Below are 15689 nucleotides of genomic sequence, written 5' to 3'. Positions count from 1 at the left end.
AAAAAAAAAAAAAAGGTTACAAATTATTTGATCCTCAAGGGGTGTTGGTAAGAATATCCTTGATTTAGTAATTCTTTTTTACAAATTACCACATCTTCTCCACCCACCTCAATGGGAAGTGGCCACTTAGGGGAGTAATGAAACGGGAAATCCAAGAATAAAGGAACACATTTCTAGCTTACTATAAGGAACTTATATCCATTTCCAAAGAGCAAACAAGCACCTTCATATGTCAATTATTCATTTTTTTTGTACGTTTATTACTTATCTCTTCATTCTCCTTTTTCTTTTTGGACTTTATTTTTCTCTAATATGTTTCTTTTGGATCTATGTAACCATTTTCATTAAGGTGGGATAAGACTGAATTATTATTATTGTTGCTACTGTTGTTCTTCTTGTTATGTGGGATATGTGTAGTCAAAGAGAGTAGCGTAGGTAGGGATGCAAATGGCCTAAGTCAAGTTGGTTTTTATAACCTTGACCCGCTTTACTCTGACCCAACCAATCCAAGGTCAGTGTGGGATATCGCAGTCGAAGTCCAGCCCAACCCCACCCACATTCAGTTGGACTGGAATAGGCTGATCCCTCTTTTTTTTTTTTTTTCTTATCCAAAATTCTTTAAAGATAAGGGTATAAAATGATTTTTAATTATAACCTGTACGTGGCATCAGTGTATCATTATCACAAACTGTCACTATCGTACACATTTTTCAAGGACGAAATGACATTAGTGCTTCACTAGGAAAAAAATGTTTTCTATATTAAAATGTCAAAATTTTTGTATTATAAATTATTTGACAGAGGTGTCAATAAAAAAATTCTTATATATATATATAATGTAATTATGTATAATTATATATTCAGACTGATTAAATGACATCTTTATTGTATATTTAAAACTTATAATCTTCTTTTGCCTGCTTCTTTAACTTAATACAGAGAGTTTCTTTCAAGTCATGGGTAAAAGAGGTTCTCTGAATGTCATTATCTGAAGCTATTATTATCTTCAAGTCATGGATAAAAGAGGTTCTCTGAATGTTATTATTTGAAGTTATTATTATCTTCGTACATATTTCAAGCATACTTGTGAAATGATATGGTTTATCTTTGATAAACCTAAAAAAATATTAGATTACATTAAAAAGGGCTATAAAGCAAGGCTATAAATTATTTGATACTATAAGATGTGTTAATAAAAAATTCCCTATTTTTAAATATACAAGAGATTGAGGCCTCAACTTGAGCCTAGTCTAGAAATATTATTATCCCTAGCCCAGATCGTGGGATAACCTACCTAATCCATATCATGCTTGACGTGAAATTCAATACACTTGGCCAAACTTGCACCTCTAATAGTAAGTAGTTGTTTACTTCATGAACTTTCTCCGTAAATATTTGAAAGGAAAAAGAAATGTAACATTCAAGAGTACAAATTCCATTGTGCATCCTCTTAGGCAATGAGATATGAGGTCCATATTGAGACTCTCATATATATTGCAACTCATATTTATACCATGTGAATGATTCCATTCTCTGCATTATCATTGGTGTGATGTCCATATTCTTCCTCACACTAATGTCATGAAGAACTCTCTACCATATTTGAAATTTGAAGCCTATGGATGTCTCTCTCAAATCTCAATGACCCAATTCCAAGGGACCATCTTCCTAAAAACGGCCGTTGGTAAATGGTTGATAGTGACATGTTTGGAGTCATTCTCATCCTCTTTTTCTAGTTTCTTCTTATCCACATCTAATGGTCCACAACTCTATGTATCTCATGGTGCACCCTAAGGCCGTCAATTCCCATTCACATACAAGAATGTTATTGTATGTCTCTCATCCATAGATTTAAAATCTATTAAATGAAGAGAGAGAAAATTGATTCTAAATCTATAGACCAAAGTCGTTGTCGTATGTAAACCTGATCTGTTCTCGTCAATTCCTATGAACTTTAACGGGTCCCACTTTCCTATTTCAATCCTATCTAAATCAAGGACGATGAAGATACCAACACCACTTCACCACCACAAATGGTAGGTCGAGTCGTATATACGTATCCGGAGTAAGTAACGAACCAAACTATACGTATAGTATACGTATAGATGGGCATATACCACATACGGCAGCAATGCGCATACGAACATAGGCCCTCGTCGGAAATGAACCATCGCTTCTCTCACTACTCTGTCTCCGTCTGTCGTCTATCTCTCTCTGAGCAGTGAGGAGCTCTCTAGGGTTTCTATCTCTTCATTTCTTCTTTTCTTCCAAAAATCTTGGGGCTTGAATCCAACTATTTCTGTCTCTTTCAACGAGAAAAGCTCAAAAAATCAGATAAGAATCTCAGACAATGCATCAGGTTTTTTGATTTCGTTTCTTTATATATATCTCTATCGTATAGTCTCCTTCGGAAACCTGGTTTTAGTCGGAGCAGAAATCTCAGATTTCATGGCGAAAACGAAGCCTGGGAAAAAAGATTTGGATTCCTACACCATCAAAGGCACTAACAAGGTCGTCAGAGGTATATCTTCTTTGAGATTGCGGTATTATATTTGGATGCTCCAGAGAATTCCGGTTATGGTGATTTTTGTGAACTTTCGGGTGGTTTTGCAGCTGGAGATTGTGTCCTGATGCGTCCTTCAGATTCCGATAAGCCACCTTATGTAGCACGCGTGGAGAAGATCGAGCTTGACCATCGGAGTAATATCAAGGTTCGGGTTAGGTGGTATTATCGGCCGGAGGAGTCGATCGGAGGGAGGAGGCAGTTCCATGGAGCGAAGGAGTTGTTTTTGTCGGACCATTATGATGTGCAGAGTGCACACACTATCGAGGGAAAGTGTACTGTCCATTCCTTCAAGAACTATACTAAACTTGAGAATGTCGGAGCTGAGGATTACTTCTGCCGATTCGAGTATAAGGCTGCCACCGGGGGATTTACGCCCGACCGTGTTGCAGTGTGAGTCTGAGTTCTACTCCTTTTAGTTCTTGTTGCAGTTCTAGCTGGTTTTATTTGGGTTTTGACATTGTTCAGCATTCAGGTATTGTAAATGTGAGATGCCTTATAACCCAGATGACCTCATGGTCCAGTGCGAAGCATGCAAGGATTGGTACGTGTCTTATTCTTAGTTTTCTGCCCCTTTTTTGGTTTGAGTGGTAATGTGCAGTGAATCTATATTCTTTATTGTCATCTTTTATTTATTTGGTGGCTCGACCAAGCTACAGTGACAAAATGGTTTTACTTTTGTCGAGAGTTCAAGATGTTGAAGATATTTTGGCATGTTTTAAATTCCATGCCGACTGGAGATTATTTTGCATTTCCTTGTAGCTTGTGGAGGCTCTTTAGATTGGTAGGTGAATCCTTAATTGCTTTGAAGGACTTGTATTTGTTTCCTTAAGTTCTCTTTCATTATGATTCCAAATGCCTGCATAGAGAAAACCAATTGGGTATGGACATTGAGTTATTGGTTATTAGAAAATTATTTGGGTCTTGGTACTCCAAATGTAGTACTAATTGCACCTATTTGGTTCCCCAGGCTATTACTTTTTATGTGAAGGGCATTTATGGAGTTTTGTTGCATGTAGGCCACAAAATAGGAGTAAGAAAAAAGTTTTTTTTTTTTTTTCATCATTCTGAAATTGAAGATTTTTGTGTGGACATGAGGGGGTTTTTCCCAACGGGAATATGATAAACAGGGGAAAAAGAGAACAAAAGAATGAGTTTAACTTTTACTATGTGCCTGCCAACAAATTGATTTGCTTCAGCATTTTCTAGTTGTTTTGTCTGTCATTGATTTTTGGAATTTTGGCTATTGAATAACATTTCAGGATATCTTCCAAAAACAGATACAAAATCAAGTTATTGATTTGAAAACTTCGGTTCAGAAGAGGTATTTCTTGGAAATCTGAAAACCACAAGTCAATTTTTCCACCCAAAATCTTAGCTTGTTTCCCACTTCCCGTTTATGCACTAGATTTGTAAGAATGTGGACCATCTCTTGGACATGCATCCAACTAGTAAGTAGTGAATGAATGGACCCCTTTATTTTTCCTGCCATGCATTTTTTAAGATGCCACTACTAATTATGTATTATGTGGATCATTACTCTTTACAACTCAGACTTTATGTGTGGCCTTGTGTCCTTAAGCTTGTACATTTCCACATATGCCATCAACAAAATCGTTTTTTTTTTTTTTTTTTAATGTGAAAAAATTGGTAAATTTTTAGCTCTTCCTGGATGAACTCACGAAGGAGGCCTTATATCAAGAGAAAGAGCGTACCGAGTGCACAAGGCTCCAGCTACTGCGGGTTCTGGGGGGGTCATAATGTATGGACCCTTAACTCCTACGTCGCAGAGGGCTGTTTCTTTACTCAAATCCACAACTACTAGGCCCGCCATCTAAGGAGGGCTTATATCAGGAGTTGGAATCAGAATTTCATGCCCATCCAGTAGATCTTCAATGTAGGCAAGGTATTGGAATTTACATATTTGATCCAATACTTTGCTTCTTAGACACACTATAGATCAACACTTTTTGTACACAATGACCAGTTGGGTTTAACCTTGTTGATCAGTATGTTTAAGCTGTGTGTGAATTAGCTATGCCATGAGTTATTCTACTCCCTTTATTGCCCATTTGAATCAAAATTAGCGTAACAATACTGAAATGGATGTGAAGGAATTCAGGAACAAAATAGAGAAGTAATAGAAGCTGCGGAAACATCTATTATGGTGGTATAACTTCAAGACATAGTTTCCTCATCTCCCCACCCCTCCTTCCCTTTTTTTTGGTCTTATGGGATTTCTATAGTGTCTTTCTCATAGGTCTCTTTGCTGCATTAGGCCTTAGGCTTTATCTTTTGTGTTTAGTCTATGTTGAAAATAAGAAGAGTATATTGATTGGGTTTAGAGATTGCAAGAATGATCCCCATATGGTCATTATTGACCTAGAAAAATCCTTTGACAGTCCCTAGAAAGTTAATCTGGCAAGTACTGGAGAAAAGAAGTGTTTTAAGTAAGTACGTGGACACGATTAAAGATATGTATGATGATTTAGTGACTAATGTAAGAACTGTAGGGGTTAAGGTAGTGAATTTCCAATTGCAATTAGGTTACATGAAGTATCAGCTTTAAGCCTTTATTTGTTTGCGCTTATCATGGATGATTTAACTAGAGACATTCCAGATGAGGTTCCTTGGTGTATGCTTTTTGGTGATGATATTGTTTCGGGGGATGAGACAAAATAAGGATTGACGCCAAGTTGGAGTTATGGAGATCAACCATGGATCAAAATGTTTTAAGATAAATAGAACAAAGATGGAGTATATGGTGTGTAATTATGACAGATAATGAGGGGAAAGTTGATAAGAGGGAGATTCCGCAAAGTGATTATTCTCGGTATCTAGGCTCAATCATAAATAAAGGAGGTGATATAGGATGATGTTTCATAGAAAATTAAAATAGAATGGATGAAGTGGAGAGGTGTGTTCGGAGTATTGTGTGACCTGTTATGATGTATGGTGCGGAATGTTGGGCAGTTAAGAAGCATCATATAGATAAACTTAGTGTAGTGGATATGAGGATGTTGAAAGGGATGTGTGGAACAATTAGGAAGGATAAAGTAAAGAATGATCATATTAGAGCTGATTTGGGAGTAGCTTCGATACATGATAAGCTATGAGAAAGTCGTCTGAGGTGGCATGGGCATGTTCAATGGAGGCCTTTGGACGCTGCTATAAGGAGGGGTGATTTGATTTAGATTGAAGAAACTAAAAGAGCCAGGGGCAGTCCTAAAATGACTCTAGGGGAAGTGGCCCTCACCCTTTTACCTGGAAAATGCTTAGATATGCTGGGGTTCATGGCCTTCTCCCTCTTACCTTCCTTCTTTTTTCTTTTGGTGTGGGTGGGTTAGGTATGGCAATGGGGCAGGTTAACAGGGGCCCCAACCCCTGCTGCCCCAAAGTGTTGGTCCTGGTGCAAACAAAATTGGGTCTGGATAAAATCTGGGTCTTTAAAAAACCCTGGGGCTCCACCCTGCATTGCTTTGGGCCTGTGCAGTTGCCTTGTAAACTTTGTAACTCCCAGGCCTGAGTTGAGCAAATATTTTAAGTGGGTCAGTTATGCTTTTGGAGAAACTTGGTTAGTGGTGGGGTTGGGGTTTGATCCTTGCAGCCTCTTTCTCTCTTAGCCGTTGCATTGACATTCAATCTTGACCAATGGTTGATTATATTTGCTATAAGAATAGATAGGTAAAACATGAAGAGGGGTATATTTCATTTTGGGACCCTACTCTACTTTCAACTACCAAGTGGTGTAATGGGTATTATGAGAGGTTTTGCATCCTTTAGGGTCACATAATTACTATTTAATATGTATGTTGGTCCAGTGTGCACTTCTGGGTTGAGCATTTTCTGTAGTGTTGTCTAGTTAGGTCTGTTGAGTCCAATAGTCAGACTGACCTGCTTGGCGGCCAATCTTGGTTCAAGTTCACCTAGCCTTTTCTGGGTTTTAAACCTTCATTTGGGCAGAGTCTCTGATAGGGCTGATTCATATATAGTTTGGCTTACCTTTTTGTTTTTTTCTTCTTAAGTGTATCATGCTCTTTCCTTTTGGGACCATCTTGTTTTTTATTCTAAATTAGTGTTATAAATCCAATTGCATTTTGACTTTGAAACATATCTGGACAGGTTCCATCCTTCTTGTATGGGTATGACTATAGAACAAGCAAAGAAACTAGAACACTTTCTGTGCTCTGATTGTTCATCTGATGATGAGGCCAAAAGATCCCTGAACAATTTTCCTGTTTCACCACCTGTTGAGCCTAAGGTAAGGATGCTTATTAATGCGAATGGATGTAATTGAAGAAGTTTTGATGTTATGTTTTATTGGTAAGTTGAGTAAGATATGTATCTCTACATTTTTATTGGAACTCTATCATATGTTCAACCGCCAAATGACTGTAAGGTTTAAATGTTTTCTTGTTACATAGGATTGTTTTCGATTCTGGAATTTCTCTGATAGTTGGGGAGAGAGAGGTGTTAGTCATAGGCACTCTTCCTCTGGGATGGTCTGAGGACTATTTTGAGAATTGGTGGGTCCACAGCTGAACAAGATATTACCAAGAAAGAAAAACTCCTGAATAGTTATGGGTAGCAGACACAACTTCCAAAAACATAATCTTAATCTTTATTCCAAAATCGGAAAAAATTTGTGTGAGAATACTAAATTGATTAACTTTAGAACTTCTAACCAACTTAATAACTTCCCCTTTGAGATAGATAAATTGACACAATGACACTTAATTGCACAATAAATACGAAAGTTGACTCTTATGAATGCAATATAGTAACTCCAATGAGTACTTAGCCCTTTTTTGCAAACGCCTGCTTCACATCTGTCTTCTGTGATATGTCCAAATCTTTGTGGTTGGATCTCTGTGATCAATCTCTTTCTTTGATTCTCTCCTCTTTTCTCATTTCACAACCACCACACCTGTGGATCAGAAAGTCTAGAGAAAGGCAATAAATATGATACCACATTAGGGCTAGTTCTCACGACCATTTGATTGGAATCTGTTATTAGGAATATTGATATGGTTAGCGACAAACACTGTTTTGGAAAACAGTACATTCAGTAGGCAAGAAAAGGGGCCAGTTCTTGGACAATGATAATATTTCCTACGCATTGACTGTCAAAAGTTATTTGAAGATTCATATGATAAGAGAATAATTCCATATTGACAAAGTCTGGGTGATGTAGATCTTAGGAACAAGGCCCCAAAACCAGTTCAGACCGGTTGTGGGATGCAACTGCTGTGGGAGGCAGCCTGCTCTGGTGTGGCTTAGTTCTTGGTTCTTGATTGGTTCAACCCAAGTACCGCTTGCGTGGAGAAGATTTGAAGAAGATTCCCTCTTGATTCGTGGGCCCCATGGCCAACTCGCATGGAGGAGTTTAAGTCGCAGGATTTTAGGAAATCTTTGATTGATGTAGTCTCCATTTTCATATTTCCTTGTAATAGTTAGGAAGATATTATCTAGTTAATTTCTAATTTTAGTTTTTACATTTAGAAAGTAGGAATTATAATTTATTGGATTTCTCTCTTTGTAAAAGGGGAGGATTTGATTTGATTTGATTTGTAATTAGTTTCCAAGTAGGATAATATCTAATTATAAGAGGATTCCTTTCCTTTCCATGCAAGGAAGGACCCATTTTATAATAAAGTTAAAGTTTATAAATAAAAGAAGCGGCTGATCTACAGCCCACGATTGAATGTAAAAAAGAGAGCGTTGTGCTGGAAAACTGTGAGATGCAATGCTATGAGAGACAGCTTGGCCGAGATGCCCCAGGGAAGAGTGAGATACTTGACCCAACCTATCTCCCTTTCCCTTCTCTTTCTTTATCTTTAATTTCTGTTACTAGTTTCCTGCGACACCATCAAATCTGGATTTCTGGACAGCAAGTTTCTTGGAGATTCTATCAGCTACTGGAATATCGATCTTACTGTAGGGTTGGTACTTACCTGGAGCTAGCTCATACGTTACTGGGACTTAAGATGACTTTGTATACCAATAGGGCCCCTCCATATTAACTTATGTTTTGGGTTGTATAACTAAACACAAGTGATCAGTTATTTGATCTCTATTTTAAACTTAGATCCTTTTGAGTTTACTGCTGGAGTGCAGGTTTAGATCTGTCCCCGCAAATGATTCCATGGGGTTTCCTGATTCTTGTGATACCTCTGTTAGATTTATCAATGCACTGAATCACTGATTCTTGAAATGAATTAGTGCTACATACAAATTTTTTTTTTTCTCGCCGGGTGGGGGTGGGGGGGGGGGGTTGGGGGTGTTCCATCCCAGCAATCACTGAACCTGTACTCAACATCTCCATTCAAGCGAAACCCTTGTAGTGGTTTGTACATAAGTATTGACCTCTTCAACACCCAATCATTGGCTTCCTCAAGGATTATGCATGTTGCTATATCATCAAATTTATGATGGGCCAATACATAGTTGTTGACAACAAGATCTCATTTTTTTAACATGTCACAACATTCTCGAGGACAAAAGCATCATGACCACCACCTCCACCATCATCATCATCATCATTGTGCTGCCAAGATCACATTGGTTTGGCAACATTGCATAAAATACATCAAAAATTATAATAAATTTATAAAAATCCAAAAAATATACAATCTAAAATTAAAATTGGGATTAAATATAGATTTTAATATTAAATATTTTATAAAATTTAATATTTTTCTACACAATGTGTGTAAAGAAAGGTGAGTGTCCATAAAATCCATATAACATACAATAAATTTATAAACCATCTATATAATTTAAAAAATAAAACAAAAATCCATGAAATAAATAAATAAATAAATAAAGAGAACAAGAACTAGAGCTTGATTGTAATTTGTATAAGGTATTGAGGGAGAGATCAATTTAGTCAAAATGTGTTTTTGTAAAACAAGAATTGGGAGGTGGAAGTGAACAGCTGGAGGAATACGAGGTACAAGAAACTTAAAAGCAGTTTCAAGGAAAGAAAAAAAAACAGTTTGTTGACTGGCTAAAACCTCAACTGATTCTGATTTAGTTGGAATTGGTTAGAATCGACCAGAATCACCTTAGACATGGTGATAGTAACCCAAAACCCTTAACTTGTAAGCCAGTTTCAAGGGAAGAAAATAAAAAAAAATTGTTGACTGGCTAAAACCTCAGTTGATTTCGATTTAATTGGAATCGACCAGAATCTTCCTAAGCCCTAGAAACTGATGATAGTAACCCAAAACCATAAATTGTAAACCTATAATAGTAACCCGAAGTTGCATGTGCACCTCAACCAATTATTTTTAATTTAAATAAATATGTTATTTTATTTTTGGTGAAAAGTTTCACACATGGTAATGGATGAATACAGTCGACACTTCAGTTTATGCATAGCTCACTCAATTAAGTCGGAATCAGACAGATTCGGAAAGAATCAGCCTAAACCCTAGAATAAATAAAATTTATTATTAGTACTAATAGTATCACAACATTAGTAGTAATAATATGTTTAAAACAAATTATTTTCACTAAAAAATAGTATATAATGGCAGTAATTGAAACCCACCGCTGAAAAACTTGTTATAAAGGTGGTCTTTCTATTACCCCTACAAATTAAGCCATTTAGCATTTGGTGGACACCTCAATTATTTAATGGATATTTGACTTGGGAAGGTGGGAATATTTTTTTACTTTTAGCGGCAGTAATATATAAGCCATTTAAGCATTTGGCGAGCACCCCAATTAGTCGGCATGCTATTTGGTGAGGAGGGTGGGAATGAATTTTGTGATATTTAGCAGCTGTTTTATTCCTATTTTTCAACAACAATTGACCATTCCTCTACTATTGCATAAAATTTTAAATTGCTTCGGACTAAAAAGTCTGCATGCCCTCCGGCCTTCCCCTGTCATCTCAATGCCTTCAAATTTCACCAATTTGTTATGCTCAAGCCAAAGAACCCCAATCGATTCTTCCATAGAGATTTTAAATTTGCATATCAGTATCTTCTTTTTATTGAATATCTTTCAATCTATATTCCTTTTAGAAGTGCACAATCCCAACTGGAGTTATAATGGTTCCAACCAATTCAACACAATTCCAGTCTGTCTCATTGTACAAATGAGATTTTTGTGAATATTCAATCGGTTCAAATATTGCAGCCCATTAATATCCATCCAATTGCGTAGGGGTTGCTCCATGGACAAGCAACAAAAATAGTCGTCCACACTAGGGCTAAGCAATTTGTATCTATTTTTGTTCTTTAGTTGACTTACCCTACGTAGGAGGTCTCCATGGGGTATGTTACAATTACTTGTACCAAAAGCTCGAGCTGTTTTAGTCTTGCAGATTCATGACCAAAATAAGCTTGTTTTATTAGGAATAAACCTAGGGTTGGGTTCCATACATGTTGAGCCTTTGATCCCATGTGTTTTGAGTGTAATAAGCCACTTTATGGGCTTAAAATAGGGGCTTTAATGTTGAATATGGGATTAACTAGTTTGTTTCCTTTTCATTACTTCCATTTTTCACTTTGTTTCTATTTTCAGTTTTTAGAAACTTGTGTAATAGTATTAGAAGTTTATATTTTTGAGACTTTCTAAATTAGAAGACTTGCCCCCCCTTTTGTTTTAACTATTAATACAAGCATGGAGGCTCCCATAGCTCCAAGGATTTTGACAAACAAAATTAATGGCTACTGCTGTTGCAACTGCCAAAAGGTATTTGAATCTGGTCTTTTCTCAGTTCTGCCAAAAAATTCTAGAATTTCTTGATCTCCAATCCTTCTCTCGCCTGAACAAACCAGCCATCTGATTAGGCTCAAATTTGGATTGAAGATGCTCCTCCCATTGTGAGACTAGACCAAATTTCAGCCTTGTTGGACCACCTGATTTTGAGTTATTGAAAATCTCCTGAATTCCGTCCTGTAGTGACTGTTACCCTGTTTTTGAAAATTTCCTGAATTCTGTCCTGTAGTGACTGTTACCCTGTTTTTAGACTTGAGACTGAAATCAATAGCATGGATTGTTTGCATCTGATTTCTTTGGTGTTCAGACGTATTTTCCATATTGTTACTAACCCTATTTCCTCATCTAAACTAGCCTTTCATATTCGTTCCTGATCTGATCCCAAAAACCATAATTCTGAGATCAATATCATGACCCTTGATCTGGTCGTGGTTGTTCTTTGAGAGTATCCTGCAGCTCTAGGATTAGGTTGGCCTTGCCAATCCTAGTTCTACATTATTTTGTAAAGGTCACTACAATTTATATCAACACAACACCCCTTGGCACCTGCAGGCCTGCACACCATCACGTGGACTGAGGGTACAAGGCATATAAGGGCACAACAACACACAACACAAACCCCTCGCACATACTAGGGATCAAACCCCCAACCTTCTGGCTCTGATATCATGTTACAACCACTTATCCCAAAAGCCTGAGTTGTTAAGGGCTACAACAATGTATATCAACACAAAACAACAGGGTAGCCTTTAGCACAAAAAATGAACCCCCCCCCCCCAACCCCCAAAAAAAAAAAAAAAAAAGAATGAGGCTTGGACCAAGGAGATTAGAAAGAATGTAAAATCCAAGTTCGAAGTTTGAATTATGTACTGGAACTTCAGATTTTTTTTCCTTGGGGGGGGGGTTTGTGGGTGGATGCTTTGGAATCAAAGGTTTTAATAAGCAGGACTACAAAAGAATATATGTAGTCTAACTATAGTAAAGTTAAGAGAAGCACAAGGGAGTAGTTGAAGATTGGGATAATCCAAAGCACCTACTATTATCTTACTGTAGTTGTCCATAAGGAGGATTAAATATTAAATAGGAAGTGACTGGTGACTACATAATTAGAACGAGCAGCTGAAGAGAGAGAAGCTTTGGACTTGGTGTATACCATTACAATTGGACAGATTTCAAAAGATAGTTTTAGGACATTCCTAGCTTTATAGAGCAGAAGGTAGGATCACCTAGACATAACACAAAGAAGCACAGCTGAGATGAAGCAAGAACATAATTATAAATTAGTGCACTTGTAGAATTCTAATTGTAGCATACTGTCAAAGGTCATACAATGTCAAAAAGCTTGGTGCAACGGTCATGTAAAAAGAAGACTAAGGACCATTAAGGACTAAAATTCAAGTTGAAGGTAAGAACCTCCATGGTGACATTAGAGGTGGTATGCATGACACTGATGATATTTTCCTGATCTCTTGCTGCTTGCTGCATGATTTGCATTGGTGAGCAATTTGTCGACAAATGGGTTTCCATCAAAGGTGTCCTGCTTATCCTGGTGAGGGGACAGTAAATAACTTTTTCCCAGCCTACTCGGTGCTGGATGGTAGTATTTCTCCGTAGTTTTCACTTTCGACCGGGTTGTAACAGATGTGGAATAAATGCCCAATGTTTAGATGAAGGAAAAAGAGGTTCTTTGAAGAGAGGAAGAGATGAATTCAAGGATGAGAAATAAGGATAAATTCCACTTGTTTGGCCCATGGGTTTGTAACATCTTTGAGTGGCATTCTTGAAGACAAGTGAAATAAGAGATGGAGAGAGGGAGAGAGGGAGAGAGTGAGGGAGGGTCCAAAAAGATTATACTCCATTGTTCCCTACAAAAAGACAACCAGGAAATTTTCTTCGTTGACAAATGTGTAAATCTTTTTTTTTTTTTGGATAGAATTTAGATAAATAAATTGAGATCTTAACCTGTGTATGATGCTGTTTCAGTGTAAAGCAGAAGAGATTTTGTTCCCCCATTTTTGAATTTGATTCAGGCTGCTGATGTTTGTCAGATTTCATGTGTGACTCGTTGGTGATCATCTCAGGCCTTTTTACTTCTGTTATTGTGTTCTTTACTTTTTGGCATGGTACCATCTCTGTTCCAGGTGGAGCCAAAGCGCCGGAAGAGGTGATTGGTTGATGAGGAGGTTGGGATGCATGATGAGTAGGTACTCATTTTCTTCCATGTTTGTTCTCCGTTGGTGGTGTTATGTGGAATTGTACAGTGCAGAGAACATACTGTGCTTGCACAAACTGGAAGTTTTCTTAATTTTTTTGCTTTAACTTAAAATATATATGCATGTATGTGCATGCATGCTCTGGATTTTTAGGACATCGCTCCTGTGATGTGTTATCTCGTGTACAAACTGTGCAAAAAATGTTGTTTATTCGCATTTAAGGACAGGTTTTCTTTGAAGAACACATGAAACAGACTGTTTAGGGGAGGAAAATTTATTAATGCTTGTCTACATGGGTTCTCCGTGTCTGGTGGAGAGGATGAAGAGAGAATGTGCCACTGTATGTTTTCAAAAGCGCCTGCATGATTGTTGCTTCTCTCCTGTGACTGGAAACTGTCTATTATGAGAGAGTCAGACTTTCTCTTTCCAGTCACTTGAGAGAAGCTGGAGTCTGAGCCTGGATGCTTGTAAGCTCTGTTTGTGTGCTGTTATTACCAAGGTTTCAAAACTTGGAATTGGGTACAGGATCAGTGTATTGTCGAATTGGTCAGACTCATTAAGTGAAGAATCAGGGTTGATTGGGTCCTGTGGTCTATTTTTTTCCATGTTGAATCGGCCGATTCCGCCGTTTCTGATCTGATTCTGAAAACCTTGGTTATAACTCAGTTCTGTATTTAAATAATGTTGTGTATTGTTTGTAAATTAGTTGAGAATTTGGCAAAGAATCATCCTTGTGGAAGCGAGTAGAATTTCCTGTATTGGACTTGTGTAGGATGAAATTTGCTTGTTTGTAAATCCTTCTAGTAGAGAGAGGCTGGGAGGGATTAGAAGTATGGTTCAAGGAAGTGAAATCAGCAACAGGTTTGGTTTACTTCAGGGTCTGAATCGGTCTGATCCAATTCCTGAATCAGTCCGCTCGAACCATGAAAAGAATTTTCGGGATCGGCTGAAATTGGGATTGGTCGCGGATTTGGTCCATCGCTCCTAATTCCTTGAACCATGATGAGGAGGGACGATCAGATGGTGATTATGTTGCTGGAATTTAGAACCGCTTATATATATCTATATATATATTTTTTATATATCTGTGAAATTCGTGCGCCCACCAATCACCCATCAACGTTCCATATTAGTTATGAGTCACAGGACACATGAAAAACAGTGATCAGCCTCTAGATTGGATTCTGGATATATAGAAAGAAGGAAATAAAAAAGCTATGCTGAAACCCATATCAAATCAGATCCTCTACGGTGTGCCTAGTGAGCATCCGATGCAAGCTAAGTATACTGGCCTACTGGGTAACTAGAGAGGATTTTTTTTTTTTATTTTTTTTTTATTTTAAAGGATCGATGCTTTTTTATTTAAAAAAAAAAAAAAAAAAAAATTTACATAAGTCTATGGATCACAGCCTCTCATTGGATTAAGGGTATTTTCAACTTCATACGATAGGATAGGAGCTAATGCTGAATCAAGAGTCCTCGCATCACTAGTGGTGTTGTGGTGAATCTCCCTTCACCCACTTTTTTTTTTTTTGGGAGATAGATTCAAGGTTTCAAGGATCAAATTGGCTGAGGCGGATCTCAATTCGGATTGGGCCATCTTGTACGGAAAAACCCTCGATGCCTAGAATATATTGATTCCAAGACCAATCTATATCGATTTAGACCAATTTTGACAATCTTTATTTTAGGGTTTTAAACATTGGATGTGTTGCCTGTCGTTTCCGTCCGTCTCCTTTGACATGAGACTTGAAAGAAGAAAAACAAAAGAAATGGCTGGAGTTTTGTCGTGACCGATGCCTAAATTAATGTGGTTGCAATAAATGTGAGTTTTAAGATCAAGTGAGAAAAAAATTAGTTTAGAGAAAGAGTATCCATATTTACCTGAGGTATATTTCCATATATATATATATCTATATCTATATCGATAGAGGAAAATGGTAGTAGGCATTCCATGCTAGGAGTAGTAATAAGCTAAGTGGTTACACGTATGTTAGGATGGATTGACATTTACCTCATTTATATTATCATCCTACACATTAAGTCAACAGTGAAAAATAAGAGAGGAGAATTTGTCATATTAAAGAGCCCTCATCTTTAACGAAGAGAGAGATTATGAGAGGAAGGTACTTTTCACCTTAATTTTATAGGGAGAGGGATGGACATGATGACCCCTTATA

The 15689-nt window shown here is 37.3% G+C and overlaps 1 protein-coding gene and 1 long non-coding RNA gene across 4 annotated transcripts; both read left to right on the top strand.

Moving 5' to 3' along the window:
- The first annotated feature begins 2139 nt into the window (after positions 1-2139).
- On the top strand, positions 2140-13753 carry LOC122093770 (chromatin remodeling protein EBS). 2 transcript variants are annotated; one of them, XM_042664244.1, is made up of 5 exons: positions 2140-2521; positions 2614-2956; positions 3039-3107; positions 6686-6824; positions 13345-13753. In XM_042664244.1, the coding sequence occupies exons 1-5, from the start codon at positions 2449-2451 to the stop codon at positions 13366-13368; spliced, it is 648 nt and encodes a 215-aa protein (XP_042520178.1). In that variant the 5' UTR covers positions 2140-2448; the 3' UTR covers positions 13369-13753. The 2 variants fall into 2 exon arrangements, with proteins under 2 accessions (XP_042520178.1, XP_042520177.1); XM_042664243.1 differs by having other exon boundaries at positions 2145-2521; positions 13438-13753.
- On the top strand, positions 3120-6673 carry LOC122093771. Of its 2 annotated transcripts, XR_006144553.1 has the most exons (4): positions 3120-3347; positions 3534-3596; positions 3826-3887; positions 4226-6673. It is a non-coding gene; the product is annotated as an uncharacterized LOC122093771 (long non-coding RNA). The 2 variants fall into 2 exon arrangements; XR_006144552.1 differs by lacking the exon at positions 3120-3347 and having other exon boundaries at positions 3357-3596.
- Positions 13754-15689: the final 1936 nt, after the last annotated feature.

Source organism: Macadamia integrifolia, chromosome 11 (genome assembly GCF_013358625.1).
Source record: "Macadamia integrifolia cultivar HAES 741 chromosome 11, SCU_Mint_v3, whole genome shotgun sequence".
Lineage (NCBI taxonomy): Eukaryota > Viridiplantae > Streptophyta > Magnoliopsida > Proteales > Proteaceae > Macadamia > Macadamia integrifolia.
The sequence above is the reverse complement of the archived record's forward strand: the minus strand, read 5'-3'. Positions and strand labels throughout refer to the sequence as shown.